General features: G+C 49.8%; 1 protein-coding gene across 3 annotated transcripts in view; it reads left to right on the top strand.

Moving 5' to 3' along the window:
- The window catches only part of KCTD16 (potassium channel tetramerization domain containing 16), a 66961-nt gene extending 53551 nt beyond the window's left edge, over nucleotides 1-13410 (top strand). For all 3 annotated transcript variants that reach the window (XM_068698160.1, XM_068698158.1, XM_068698159.1), the window contains one exon: nucleotides 1655-13410. In XM_068698160.1, the coding sequence (XP_068554261.1) occupies nucleotides 1655-2106 (452 nt within the window). In that variant the 3' untranslated portion in view covers nucleotides 2107-13410. The remainder of the gene's footprint in view (nucleotides 1-1654) is intronic.
- The last annotated feature ends 1841 nt before the right edge of the window (nucleotides 13411-15251 follow it).

Below are 15251 nucleotides of genomic sequence, written 5' to 3'. Positions count from 1 at the left end.
TGGTGCTTGGTGCCTGCTGTTCGCTGTCCGGGCAGTGTTGATGCTCCAGGTGCAGGCAGGAGATGTGCTCCTCGGCTGGGCGGTGGCGGCGGGGGCACTCACCAGATGCGTCTCCTCCGGGACCTGCTGCTGTCCTTAAGCACATGCAAGCATCAGGGGAAAATGTCTGGCTTTGTGGGAGAGCAGGAGAGGAGACAGCAGCGGGGATGCTGTGCAGAGCCTGGCCGGAGGGAGCCAGCTCTGTGCAGGAGCAGCAGTGCTCAGTGGGGCCAGGCCCTTGGGAGGGTTGTGCAGGGAACCTTGGCCAAGCTGCCACGTAGCACGGCTGGCAGGCACATGTCCGAAACACACGCCTCAGGTTTTTACGAAGGCTCAGTGCATAATGCCTTTGTCAAGGCAAAGCAAATTAGAAGTAATTTCAATTTAGCCACTATTGACTTTTTTTTCAGACAACATACAGAACAGGTCTTAAATTTAATTTAGCCACACAGCTTGCAGACTGAAAGACTCCTTCATTGTTGTGGAAGAAGAGCAAGGAACAGCTGGGGAGGGACTGTCTCCCCAGTTTCTGTAAATTACGTGCATTGTATTCACGGCTACAAAAAAGTTGGAGAAGTGGGAGAGCAGGGCAGCTCTGTAACAATGTGCCTCCATGGGCCTGCAGAACCCCTCTCCCCAGGGTCTGTGTGGGGTTTTGGGGGGTGGCAGCAACACCTGCCCCTGTTCCTGGGGTCTCAGGGGGGCGAGGACAGAGCCGCCTCGTGGTCCCGGTGCTGTGCATCCCCCTGGCCTGGTCACAGTGCTGTGGCTGCCAGAGAGCTGCCAGCACTCATGAAAGCAGTGCAGTGCCAGGTGTGCAGGACCGGCCGCAGCACCCACATTTCCACCTTATGGGAGAGAGCAGGGCCCGTGTGGCTCGTGGGAAGTTGCTCGGCTACATTATGCTTTCCTTGATCTGGATAATATTACCAATCTGCACGAGCTGGAAACGATAATTACATTTTAGTGGAAAGACGGATGCTTCCAAATGACATTTAAATCCATCATTATCACAGCGGTTTGGTCAGGGAACAGTTTTTATCAATGCCAGCTCTTCCCCTTTGTCGTGGATTATTGCATTCCGGCAAGTCTCCAGCTGAAAAAAAAAATCAAGCCATGTGCTATATGAATCGGGAAATAAATTAAATTCTGTTCAGGGGTTCCCATCACCGATGGATTATGCAAACGAAGGAGTGCTTTTCCCAGAAGCCTCCCATCTCAGTGGGACGAGCCCTCCTGCACGGGCGCCAGCAGCAGCAGCGAGGGCAGGGGCCGGGGGGCTCCGCTGGCCCAGTGCCCACAGGACAGGAGCTGCTCCGGTTGCACAGTCCTGCAGGCAAAGGTATTATTGAGCCCCAGTGAAGCAAAGATGTCTGGAGAAGTCAGTGCTGCTAATTTTTTGTTATTGTCAGTAATTGAAAAGTAAATTTCCTGCACGCTACTGCCAGGAGGCTGGGGCAGATGCAGGAGCTCCAGGCCCGGTGACGGTGGGGCCCCGAGGGCTTTGCTGTGGTCCAGCCGAGCAGCCCCCCGTGGGTGAACGTGGCTGTGGGGAGCAGGGGGAGGAGGCTGGCAGCTCGCAGCATTCTAACCCCGCTCTGTCTCCGTCTCCCAGGTGAGCCATCCCGCTGGTCCTCGTCCCACTGCGACTGCTGCTGCAAGAACGGCAAAGGCGACAAGGAGGGCGAGAGCGGCACGTCCTGCAACGAGCTGTCGACATCCAGCTGTGACAGCCAGTCGGAGGCCAGCTCCCCGCAGGAGACCGTCATCTGCGGCCCCGTCACGCGCCAGCCCAACATACAGACTCTGGACCGGCCGGCCAAGAAGGGCCCGGTGCAGCTGCTGCAGCAGTCCGAGAGCCGGCGGAAGAGCGACCTGCTGCGGACTCTCACCTCGGGCTCCAGGGAGTCCAACTCCAGCAAGAAGAAGGCGGTGAAGGAGAAGCTCTCCATCGAGGAGGAGCTAGAGAAATGCATCCAGGATTTCCTCAAAATCAAAATCCCAGACAGGTTTCCGGAAAGAAAGCATCCCTGGCAATCAGAACTGCTGCGGAAGTACCACCTATAGGCTCTGGGCAGGAAGGCGTGGAGCCTGATTGCCATTACTGCGAGATCCTAAGTGATACAAAAATAATTCCCAACAATAATTATTTGTTAGGTCACAAAAAAAAAGAAATCCATCTCTATAGTACTGCCTAATTTGCCTATTTCACCTTAACATTTATAGTCATAGGGTTACGATATTTTTCCAGCCGTGGAAGCACAATGACAAATGCTTTTATTTGTAAACTCTGAGTCTTACACAAGCTGAATACCTTAAGGGCACAACAATACCGACAACACAAGATGCTCGCGTGCAGATGCTGCTGGTGCCAGTGGGAACACGCAGGCAGCGGCGGGGCGGCGCGTGGCTGCATGCCTTCTGCACCCCCCTGCCAGCTCGGTGGTTTAGAGGGGTGTGCACTGCTCACAGGAGCAAGCTATGCCGTGGCAGTTTACCTTAAGCACGTGTGTATATATATATGTGCATATATATATATGTGTGTATATATATCTCTGTGTATATATATATGTATATATATATATCAATATATATTGCTTAAAGATTTTCTGGCTCTCTCCTTGTAACTGCACTTTCTCAGAAAAGAGCATTTTTTTAGCAGCTGTAGATGTTCCAGTTCTTCTTCAGGTCTTTGAGGGTTGAATAGTAAAGAAACCCCAGGAGAAACCCCATCACACTGCCTCTCACTCTTTTTTTTCCCCTTCTCTGAGACACTGTAAATGCATTTCAGTGGAGACCAGGGACAAGTGTGTGGGTCTTTGTTGCCATCAGCAAAATATTCCATTTGTTTCTGGTGAGCTCATTCCATCTGCGTCCTCCCCACGCCTCTTGTTGTGCTCCTCCAGGCTTTCTGGTGACAGCGGGCTGAACCTGTAATGCTTCCAGCAGAAAGACAGAGGAACATTTCCAGGCAGAGCGAGGGCAGGTGGAGCAGCAGTGCGGTGAGGATGGCGGGTCTCTGCCTGCCTGCCAGGCACGTTTGCCAGCGGTGCCTGGCTCGAGCCGGCAGGACGAGCAGACGCTCGGTCCCATCCAGCACAGAAGCAAATACAAGAAATTATCAGCCTAACAAGATACGTTTAATGCTTTGACTGGCAGGGAATCAATTGCTAGAGGACAGGAGCAGTGCTGTTGCAGCTACGTGCATTTCAAGAGAAAATTGAAAACCAAGAAGGACGTAGCCATATTCCGTGACAGAGGTGCTGTCTGCATGCAGGTCCTGTTCACGGCCCGTGGCATGAGGCAGCAACCATGCTGAGCATGCCCTGGGGCCCACAGGGAGGTGGGACCCAGGGAAGGGCTGAGGGTGCACATTGGTAACCAGCAGCAGGGTCTGGGGAGCAGAGAGCCCTGAGACTGGGGTCTGAGCTCCATGGGGAGCCCAGGGTGCTGGGGCCGGCCGGGGGGCTGCAGAAGAGCGAACTGCTCCGGATAACTGGTGTTGGCTGGGAACGAGCCGTTAGGGTGCTTGAGAGAAATTATTCATTTTCTACAGGCAGGAAAGGAAGGCTACATATATATGGGAACGGATAGTGCTGGTAACAAACCACTTTGGTTCTGACTTATTTAGCATCCTCCAGGTTCCAGAGCTCTTGAATTTCAGACTGCTGTGGGAGATGATGTCAAGTGTGCACAAATTATTTCTTGCTGATCTTAATGCAGTTTCAGGAAGGTGGTTCTTTTGTGCTCGTAAGGCTCTGTTGTTCCCACACAACGGGCGAGGGAGTCTTTGTTTTGCCAGATGAGTCCTAAGGTCCGCATGAGCACAGCTTCATAGCCATTGCTTGGCTGTAGATGTCAAGCAGGAGTTTATTGGTGAGGATGCAAATTTTACCAGCAAACAAGGAAGCAATACGTGTCCAGAACGATCCTTAAGCACAAGCTGTCTGCAAGGAGGGGAACAAAACTTCCCAGCAATACATCTCCAAGTCATTGGAGAGCACAGTTTGGAGGTGGCAGCTTGGCATCATCTCTGCTGTGGTTTTTACCAGGATTTTACATGTGAGATGCTCATATCTGCCTCCTCTTAGCAGTGTGTTGGTTTATAACATTCCCCCCCTGCCCTGGCACCAAGGCACAGTTTTGACAGAACTGGGGAGCAAATGGGGCTCTCCCACAGGATTTGCAGCCATGTGCGCAGTTCAGGGTGGATCATACAGCTGAAACCTTGCAGCTTCCCTCACTCCAGGGCATTCCCTGGCTCCTTTTCACATCATAAGTATTTGGGCTATAAAATACAAGTGACAGGCTGAAAGAATGGTGCTGGGTGTGCGTGTGTGCGCCTTCCCAGAGTGATGCTGGGGGTGTACAGGGCTGCAGGATGATTAATAACTGTAGAAAAATTAGACCCAATGAAATACACCCAAATGGGCTTGATTTATGTGACCTTCACGTCTTCAGTTTTAGATGAAATGGTTATTACTCTCCAGCGCTACAGAAATAAAGGTCTTAAACCTCAGTAACCATGGGCAGCCCAGCCTGCAAGGAAGCACAGAGCTGTGTCACCGGTTGGATGGGTGTGCGAGGAGCGGGGGTGCCCAGGCACATGCGGGTGCACACGTGTGGGTGTGCTGTGTGTGTCCCTACACGTCTGTGTTTCTGCAGGGCTCTAACCCCGCTGTAACTTACATTGTGGTATTGCACAGGGTAGTTTAGCACTGGGGGTTGTGCTTCGTGGCTTTTTGTTTCAGGCTGACTGGCAAGCTCACCCGAGCCCTTGTGCAGGTGGCAGGAGCTGTCTGCCCGCCCTGGATGGGAGTTGGGTGACACGTGGGATGCTGCACAGCATCCGCTCCTGCTGCCCGCCTTTGTCCCAGATGTCCCCTTCCTGTCCCCTGCCTCAGCTGCTCTTCCAGAGCCAGGCTTTGGGCACGTCCCTGTGCACCATCACCAGCCGCAGGGTCCCCCGGGGCACAGAGCATTACTTGGGAAGACCTCTTCCCTAAAATAATGTCATACATACGTACACATGCATATACACACAGATACAAACATATACACAGATACACAGCTAGAGAGATTTGTAAGTGCACCTCGGGAGGCGAGGCGTGAATTCATGCCTCGGAGGCAAGGTTCGTTCTGCGCCCGCAGGAGCTGGCACTGCTCACCGATCATGGGGGCGGGAGGTACCTGCAGCAGGGGTACCGAGCAGCTTGCTGTGCCCCTCGCCAGCTTGGCGGTGAGATGTGGTCACTGCTCAGCCCCAGGGCACCGTCCTCCCGCTGGGCTCCTCCCGGGGTCTGCACAGGCAGGTGGCCGCGGGCAGGATGCGGCCCTGCTCCCACTCGTGGCTGAGCCAAGGCGATGAGGGCGAGACAGGAGGTGGAGGTGATGCAGTGGGGAAATGGGACGGGAATAACAAAATTGTCTAAAATGTAGCTGGCTTTTGACTCTAAAAATATTCGGCTCAATTCTTATTTGTTTCAGTGAAAGAACCTCTGCCGATCCGTAGGACATTGTTGGTCACTTACTGGTAGCAAGCCAAAATGACACTCAGTTAACAGAGGACTTTATTCTTTCTCAAATATCTGGGGAGCAAACTGGTATTTGAGCTACTTTCCATGCATAACTAAGACCAAATATGAGTTCTGTTGAAATTAAATTGAAAACATACATTGACTTCAGTGGGACTGAGACTCCTAAAATGCCTTTTCTCACAAAAAAAATGGGCAATTGTGTCAGTGAAGACGAGAGAAGGCCATTAAACTGTAATAACATTCACATCCACTCACACCGTTCACTACATCTACGTGCAGCAACCGGGACTTGCTGTTCAGCAGCAGGGTTGTGGAGCCAATTTTTGGCTGCCTCGGCATGCCCCAGGGGGCCTGCTGAGGATGCTGGCAGGGGGCAGCTGCATGTGGCCGGGGGGACAGGGAACTGGTGCGTGGTGGCACCCCCGGCTCAGGCTGCTCCTGGTGCAGCCCCACGCAGCCCCGCCAGCCGCTCTCTGCCGCAATTAGCGGTGTTTGCAGGGCTGTCGCTGCAAACCCAGCCACCTCGAGGACTTGGACATCAGAGGGAGACAGAGGCAGAACATGTGAGTTTACACAGATCCATGTGGACCAAATTATTTCTTTCCCCTAGGTCATGAATGCCCCATATAGACACTTCACAGTACTCTGATGGAAATGTTTTGGGTTAATTCTAGTTTTGTGAGGTAGTTTGTTCCTTCTCTCTGCAACGCTGTAGGCTGAAGGAGAAAACTAGGCTGATCTGTATTGGCAGAGACCTCAATGTAAGCGAGACCTTCAGCCAGCTCCCATTGCTCTCCTAGCCCTGGGAAGGCTGAAGAAACCTTTCCAATTTCCTACCCTGCCGTGAAGCCCTTTCCATCGTTGCAAGTATGCACGTGGACTTGACATTCAGAGTACTTTATGCATAAGGCCCCATGTATATCATGGTACAAAATAATTGTCCAGTCTTATGGATAGTTTATGCCCCAGCGGGGTTTTGTAGATTAATAGTAAAAGAACAAAAAAGCACTTTTAAATTATTTATATTATAAAAAGACATTCTTTATTTTTCTTGGCATCGATATCACTTAGCTAAAAATCAGTTTATAAGAATGCTATTACAGATTTTAAACTATAGCAATGATAAAGCAAACACGAAAAAGCGGAGTTCAGAGCTGAGCAGAGGCCAAACCTCCCGGCGCGAGGCAGGGGGAGCACGGGGCCCTCCGAGGGCTCCCCCCCCACCCAGGTCGTGCAGCCACGTGTGCGCTCGGGGGGCAAATGCCACCAGTGCAATATTCTCACAGCCAACACAGGACGTAGAGGGGGGTTTGGTGACTTGTGACTTTGTGATCTCTACGGGGCCTTGCTCATGTTACATTTTCGGACCTCATACAAGCACTTAATGACTTTGCCGAGGCTGAGTCAGTCTGTTGCACATTGATGTAGATTAAGTGGCACCCACTGAATTACCTCTTCTACTTTCCGACGTGGTTCACTTGTACATAAGTGTAATGTCAAATTGTTTACAGGTTATTTTGTGCGTAATTGTGGAAACAAAAATTTTAACTACAAATTTAAAGGAATTGATTTTACTGGAAGGTGTTAAAAAAAAAAATGAATGTGCTTAATACAGTATAGACATCATTGATTATGGTCTCACATGAATGCATGTATCTCCGTGTTGTCAGTCCCCACCAGTGAGGTTATTGGCAATATTCTGCAGTCTGTGAATAGCAAATATGCATAAACTACTGTGACTCTGACAAATATAACTCAGTAACTGTTTCTACTGTGGTATGTAAAAAAAACAAAACAAACAAAAAAAAATCAACCTGTAGCTTTTAGCCTGCTGTATTTCCCTGGTACAAAGAACACCGAGACAGAAAGAGACAAGTTGGGAAAAACCGAAGCCGTCACACCCGTGACCTGGGCAGAGTCACTTGCCCAGTGGCTCCTGCCAGGTGGCTTTGGTCCCGCTGCCAAAAAAGCCTGCGTGCAGAGGCTCTGAGGTGGTAAACCTCGTGTTGCTGTTGCCCTTCTGCTCCAGCGTCATGGCTGGCAGAAGAGCCGACCTTTTGTTTAGGATCCCGGTAAATGAAGAGAGGAATTATATATTCATGGCTCTCATAAGTGGGTCAGGTGTTACACGATACGCTGCAGAAATGTACAGCTATCAGCATTGTGGTGCTGGGTGGCTGAAATCTGCAGCTCATCTGTGTCTGCCATCCAGATCTGTGCGGATACACTGCAAGAGCACAGACAAGAATAAATAAGTTGGTATCCTTCACCTGTCATATATATACACACATAGATATATAGATAGATACATACACGCTTTCTTGCCCACTGTAATTTAGCATTGCCTCCTGTTAACCAGTTCTTTACAGATTGGGGATAATTCTCTGATTAAATTTTTGAGTTTTATTTTCCTCATTTATTTCTGTGAGAGGCTGAAAGCACCAGTTCAGTGATTGCAGGCTGGCATCCTTCTTCCTCCCCACCTTGAACAGGGATTTTCTGATGCTGTGATTGGAAAGTACTGTCACCAGCAGCAATACGTCTGGAAGAGCCATCATTGCATCAGGGGTTACATGCCAAAGTATTTCCAAGCATACTTTGAAATACTTTATTGTGCTTTTAAGGCTGCCCCGTGAAGGGAAGGAATGCAATTCTACATTCTTGGAATGACAGAGGTGTAACTTGTGTTCACTGTCACGTTTCCTTCCACCCTTCTCGGGGGTAGTTGCAGCATGGCACCGCTGGTCTCTGCATTCCCATCGCTCCTCCACGCTAACATGACTCAAATAGAGAAGCATAGCTGTAGGCAAGCTGGGGCTGGAAGAGCCAGCAAAGCAGGCAATTGCTCACTTGTGTGGCTGAATATTCTGGGATGATTTTTTTTTTTTTAATTATTTTTAATCTTTGGTACTTGGCTGATCTCCAGTGGAGCCCTTTCTGACGGTCCCTTCCTGGGAGCAGGTGAGCAGACCCTGGATTTGTGGAGCTCGTCCCATCTGGTGCCTGGCCGAGCAGGGATTCAGGTGCTGCAGTGTCTGCACAAGCATATGGGAGGCAAAGCCCTTCTGGAAGCTCATCTCAGATGGCGAGGCCTCTGCGAGCAGCCACAGGCACCGGCAGACGGCTGGGGACAGCGAGCTGGGCAGGACAGCAGAGGACGGAGCCTTCTGGTGGGATGAGCTCACATCTGGATCGGCGACCCCAGGCCTGGAGCCGAGGGGACAGCGAGAAGGGTGGTACTGGGGAGCTGCTGGGCCAGCCTGGGGTGGCCGCGATCATGGCTCGCTCAGCAGTGCGCTGGTCGTCGGAGAAATCAGAAGAGGAGATGCTGCTATCACCAGATTTTTATTAGAAACGACACAGGTTACTTTTCCAGGTAGGCTTTTTTGTCCTACTGGTATATATCCAAATTATTGCAAGTGTTCAGAGCTGGTAACAGCAACCAGGAACAGCAAACAGCTGGGCTCCAAGTGTCTGTGGAAATGCTGCACCAGTGTATGGTACGGATGAGATCTTTGTGACTAATGGACTTTGACTTTGCAGAACTTTTTTTTTTTCTTTTTTTTTTTTCAGACATTTTGGAATAAAAAAAATGTATTTTTTTTTTGTTCCCTTTTTTATGTGAAACTACAAATCTCATTTTGTCTGACCTGAAATGACAACAATGTTTCACTTCAAATGACAACAAAATTAATAACAATTTGTTACACCCCTCTTTGTTCTGTTTTTTCTTAGTTAGACCAGTTTTGAACTGTTGGTCTTCTGAGAATAGAAGTTGAATCATTCACTTCTAAAATGACAAGTTACTCATTTTTGCACATTTCACCATGCTCTCTTGTGCCTTTTTTCCCAGCCACTGCTTCTTTCCAGACCCACCATGCATTCCCAAATGCCCCCAGCTCCCTCAAGGGGCTGGCCTCTGCCCCCCAGCCTGGCCACCACCTCGTGTCTGCTGGCTGTGAGCCCCAGCACCGCCGCTGTTCCCAGAGCAGAGCAGTGCTCCTGGGGGCTGGCTCCCCTGCAGCCCCAGCCAGTTCTGCAAGATGCCCCTCACAGCAACCATGACAACTCTGCTCCTTCCAACAACTGTGTCTCTTCGTAATACACTGTGGCTTTTTCAGAACAGCACATTTTTCTGAAAATATTTTAAGCAGCTCTACTTGTTTGCCTGTGCCAATGTAAGCCATGCTCTGAGGTTTCACATAGCAGGGATGCACACAGGCATCTCATCCGTGATGCTGCAGGCAGACCATACTGATTTTTCCCAGGAAAAAGTCCTGTACAACTGCCCAGGCTTCTGGGAGCTGTAGTGAGGTGTTCTGGGCTGTTACCATTGCCCAGAAAGACACAAAGAAAAGAAGAAAGAAACCAATTCAAGATCAAAGTTTGTTTTGTAAAAATTATTTGCTTTCCTTTGCTGGCTCAAGAGATCACAAGCAGAGCAGTAGCACTCTACCCGTTCTTTCACTTCTTTCAACTTCATTTAATTATGCTAATACTTCATTATGTCGAGGCAGTGCTGGGGGTAGCCACGGGGAAGCCGAGCTCTAAGAGCATGCCTTAGAGTATGTACGGCGCTGTCGTGGCTGCAGGGCCGCAGGTACCAGGTGCCAGCAGAAAGCTCTTCAGCACCAGCACGCTCCGTGCTGCATAACAAAAGCCAATTAGCAAGGCTCCATCTCCCTGGTAATAAATCTTAAGAGAAGCTGAACTGTTCTGGAATACATTATTTTCTTCATTTCTTTTCATGTACAAAGGAATCAAAAAGCTTGGTCTTTATTGATAGCTGAGGTGAAGCCAAATTCCAGCGGTCGCGAGGAAAAGACCCTGTTCACACCTCAGCCCAGGCTTCCCCTGCTTGCCCCTCTGCAGCACGCAGAGTGCTGTGGTGTCTCATCTCCCTTTTCATCTTGCCCAGCCCTTCCCGTCTGTAAGGGAGGAGAAGGCACCGATGCAGCCACCACGGCTGGTGGAGGCCTCCTGCCTGCAGGGCACAGCTCTGCTGCCCCGGGGGCAGGTTTCTGGGGCAGGAAGCTGAATTTTTGCTATTCCTAGCACTTCTCAGTACTGTCTCCTTCTTCTGTAAGAGAGGGTGAGAAAGAGCAGTGGGTATTCAGATTAGAGTACCTGTATGATAATTACTGCAGGTTTAATTACCTCCCCTGCACACTGCGCAATGTGCATGGAAAGTAGGAATGATGCGTTTTGATACCAGGTGGTATCAGAAAATAATTTTAATCTGCCTTACAACTATATAATTAAAGGATCTAATATATAGAAATATATATATACACACAGACGTATATATTTCTGTTTCTTGCCGATCGATTCACAGCGGTTCGTGCCCGTGAGAGCCAGCAGGCTGGTGGCAGCAGGCCAGGCACGGCCGGCTCTGCGCGGTGCGGCTGCGCTGCTCTGGGTGCCGCGGGGAGACCGGCACCAACCCCTTGTGCACACACTTTGGAGGGGAGGACACCTCTCCTGGGTGGCCAGTCACCCAACATGACACGCCATCCCAGCAGTTATACAGTCAGGAAGGTCTCGGGGAGGGCTCCGCTGCCCGTCTGCTTCCTTTCTGCTGGCTGCCCTCAGCAGTTCCACCAGACCAAGGGGCAGGCCGAGCAGGGAGTAACCGAGCAGGCCGTGGGCTTGGCAGAAATGGGGATGAATCATTGCTGTGCCCCAAAACCAGAGGGAACTGAGCTCGGCAGCGTGCCTGGTGGAGGAGGAAGAGCCTCCCCACAGGCAGGCAGCACAGGGGGCTGCAGGGCAAAGACGAGCCCTCCTGCACCTTGCAGCCAGTCCTCGCTGCTCGTGCTGCTTCTGCTCCCGCTCCTGAGAGCTGAGGGACCGGTGCTGGCAGCAGCCGCCCCTTAGGCTCCTCCGGTCAGAGTGCAGGGGAGAAATCTGTAAATACAGCAGGTTAAAAACTGGCAAAGTAACTGCGGATCTGTATTTAAAGCAGATGTTTCCCATGTTTTGTAGTATCGTTTTATTGATAAATAAAAATCAACCAAAGACAAAAAGGCATTTGGCATTGTGTGTGTGACCCAGGCCAAGCCGCTTGCTTGGACCCGCTCATGGTGAGGGGCCGCGCGGTGCTGCCCAAGCAGCTGCACAGCAGGGGCTGCAGGCACGGGGGTGGCCATAGGGACCCCTCCTCATCTTCTGGCAGCACCCCGGGGGGGTGGCGGTGGTCCCAAGGGTGTCGCTGAGAGCGCTGCAACCTGGTTGTGCGGCTGCTGCTCCTCACGGGCCTGACACGGAGCCAGCATGGTCAGCCCCACGCACCTTCACGTGCAAAAACAAGAGAAAAGCAGGACACGGGCCTGATCCTGCTGCTTAGCAGAATTGTGACAAGGGAAGAAAATACCTGGAATTAGCAGTTTGGTCCCTCAAAATTTGGAAAGGCAGAATCAAAGTGCAATTTCGATCACGTCCATTCCCAACCTGAGAGGAACACTGCATCGTGTGTACTGGAAAATAGCCTTCCTGCTGCCGCCTCGTCTCCACAGAGCAGCATTTGTGTGCCTGACGGCAGAATGACAAAGCGGCAGCTCAGATGCTTGTGGAGGTGGGTGTGAAGCGGGGGGATCAGATGCTGCGGGCGGCAGGCTGGAGCTGATGACCTCCGGAGGAATCTTCCAACCTGGCGTGCTGCGTAGGACGGGGAGCAGAGGAAGGCAGAGCCGGTCAGCCGCTGCAAGGCAGGAGGGAACTGGAGAAGGAACACGGGGAAGGGGGTGACAACAAAAATATCGCTAATGGCTGACAAATTATCCCCAAATGTTCAGGATTTTAAGGCACATCAAGACACACAAAACTTGAAGCAGTGTAACCGCATGTAAATTAGCCGCATCCCAAAGAAATGCTTGGGAGTAATGGTTTCATCAGAGACTCATTAAAATCACTAAAAATATTTGCAACACAAACATGTTTTATGTGACATAAACTTTGCACCTTTGCAGCTGTAGTTTTATTATTATGCCCATATTTTGTGAGGGGAAACTGAGGCACAGCTGTTAGAATTATTTTGCCTTAGAGATCACAGCAAGCAGTAGCCAGAGGTACTAAAAGCATCTCATCTTGTCTAACTCCCAGTCAGGTGTGCCTGTGCTGCACCAGCCTGCCAAATATAAACCTTTTATCAGATTTTATTTAGCCTTTACTGAAGCAAAACATTCACCGACTTCAAGATTTAGTGCTGATGGTGCTGGCAAGCCAATACCTGGGATCCTGCGAATGTCCATTTACCCATGAAATAGAGCTGGGCACATAGAAAGCGTGCAGCAAGGAATCGTGTTTCAGATTTAACCCCTTTCACCACCTGGGGAGCATTTACAGAGGTCTCTCTGTAGACACTGTTGGAGTGTCAAAAATTATTTAGCGTATTTTAATGTAAACATTTTTTTGCATATGGATTTGCTGAGCTGCTGAACATCCAATGACGAGATTATTTCTGTGTTTGCTCCGTCGTCTTAGACCTCATTTAAAATCCTGGAACCCAGATATTAGCGCATCAGGTTCCTGCCATGCTGTGCTATGAGGCAGCAGCCCCGGGAGGTTTCTCCCAGAGGAGGAAGGCCACCAGGCTAACCGCAGGCACACCAGCAGCCTGCTCTGGCACCGTCCCTTCCCAGGCTGGCTGGAAGACATGCATTATCTGAAATGTAATTTCTGCTTTCTCTATGATCCTGTCCGTGTTAGTCGAAGTCATTATTAAGCTACTCTAATTATTTTTAAAAATCCAATAAAGTCATCTAATATGTGCAATGCTAATGTAAAGTATTGGGAATAGTCTGTAGTTTAGTGGTATTAGCAGTGCTAAAATAAATGGTGCTACTCATGAAGCTGTGCACTTTAATGTTCACCATTAGCTGAAATAACTGTTCTTGATCTGTTTATAGTTATTCACTAGGACATTATACCTGAGCCCTTCTTACCTCTTCTATTAGACACTGTCCTATTGTGAGTGCCGTCAGCACCCACAGAATTTTACTCCACAGGTGAAGGGGAAAGGCAGCTGCGGGGTGCCCCTGGGAGGAGCCCCCGAGGCTGCACAGCCCCCACCCAGCAGGTCCCCCGGCCCCTGCAGGATACTCCTTGAGTTGTCATTGCTGTCTGTGGTTGCAGGAAGACAAAACAAACAAACAAACAAACAAACCAAAAAACAAAACAAAACAAAAAAAACCAACAACACATCCCTCCCTTCTTTCCTGGTAAAGACATTGTTTGAAACATTGTCCCTGACTGCAGTGGCAGCCAGACTTAGCCCCCTGCACTCCAGAAGCCTGGCTGCCTTCAGCCACACTTCTCCCTCTGCCCTGAGGTCTTCACTTTGCCCTGCAGCTTCGTATCCTGCTCGGGACTGTTCTCCTTACCTGACTTATCCCACACACAGTTACTGCCACATTTGTCACTACATGACAATTTAGCTTTTCAGGCTGTCCGCAAATCTAATATATTGACCTAATTATCTACAGAAATCATTCCATCCTGTGCCAGCCTCTTCATGCGCTTGCACAGCTGTTAGCCAAAACATAGGACTGAAGATTTTCCCTCATAATGTCATATATTTTTAATCACTCACATCTTCATGTCATATCTAATACCTTTCTTTTTGTCTAGGGCAAGCTTCCCTGAGCACAGAAAATTCTTCACCTCTTTACCTCTGCTACTGCTTCAAGCTGCTTGTCATGCCCGGCGTTGCGTTCAGTATTCATACTTATCTCTCAGTCACAAGCAGGTTTATTTTTTCAGCAGTAGGGCTGAGAAGTAAATCCAGCTTACAATGCAGAACTAAAACCTGGCAGTTTAATTGCAGTTGTTCAGTATGCCTCCCCAGCAAGGAAAATACGAGCGAGAACATTTCTTTCCCCACCTCCCTGGTGCAGCAGGTACTTGTCACTGCGACTGCTTCCCCTGTGCTGCAGAGACCCCCGGCACAGGGGGCTGCCAGCTCCCCACCTGCTCCAAGCTCTTATTTACTTACTTTACTTACTTACAACGAGGAACAGGTAGCTCGGTCACCATCTGGAGATAACCGACTGATACTGAGTATATCGAACAGAAGAATAGAGCAGTGTTGGAAGTGATCCTGAAAGGCACCTGGTCTGGCCTCTTGCCACCGCACAGCTGCACCCAGCCCTGCTGAACAGCCTGGTTTAGGTATTTCCAGAGAGGGATATTTAGTAGTTTAGTAAACCAATATCACCAGGAGAACATCCCTGCTGCCTAACATCAGCCTACTGTGCTGGGATATAGAGCTAATACCTACACTGAGCACTAAGGACAATTTTACCATGCAGCTTGTTACGAATTTCAATTATTCAGAGGTTTCTCAAGGCTTCCCCTAGCCCTCCTTTTTTTTTTTTTTTTTTTTTTTTTTTTTTTTTTTTTTTTTTTTTTTTCTGGTGAGAGCTGCAGTTTGCATGCTTTCACTATAAGCCATTTTCAGTACTATCTGGAACAGTTCCAGCAGAGTTGGAGCTTTGCTTTCTCTTTTTCCTAAAGACAATATAAGCTGGCGTTTGGATGTCTAAGTCTCAGAGGACAGCTCTCAAGTACCAGAGATGCTTTCAAAACCCCCAACTGAATCTGTTTTGGAGAATCTGGTTTTCTGTAAGCCCGTGCAGAGCCTGCATATGGCAAAGATGTTCTTGGCCAAGCAGACAG

Source organism: Anas acuta, chromosome 14 (assembly GCF_963932015.1).
Source record: "Anas acuta chromosome 14, bAnaAcu1.1, whole genome shotgun sequence".
NCBI lineage: Eukaryota > Metazoa > Chordata > Aves > Anseriformes > Anatidae > Anas > Anas acuta.
Note: the sequence above shows the minus strand (reverse complement) of the source record. Positions and strands in the feature narration are given on the sequence as shown.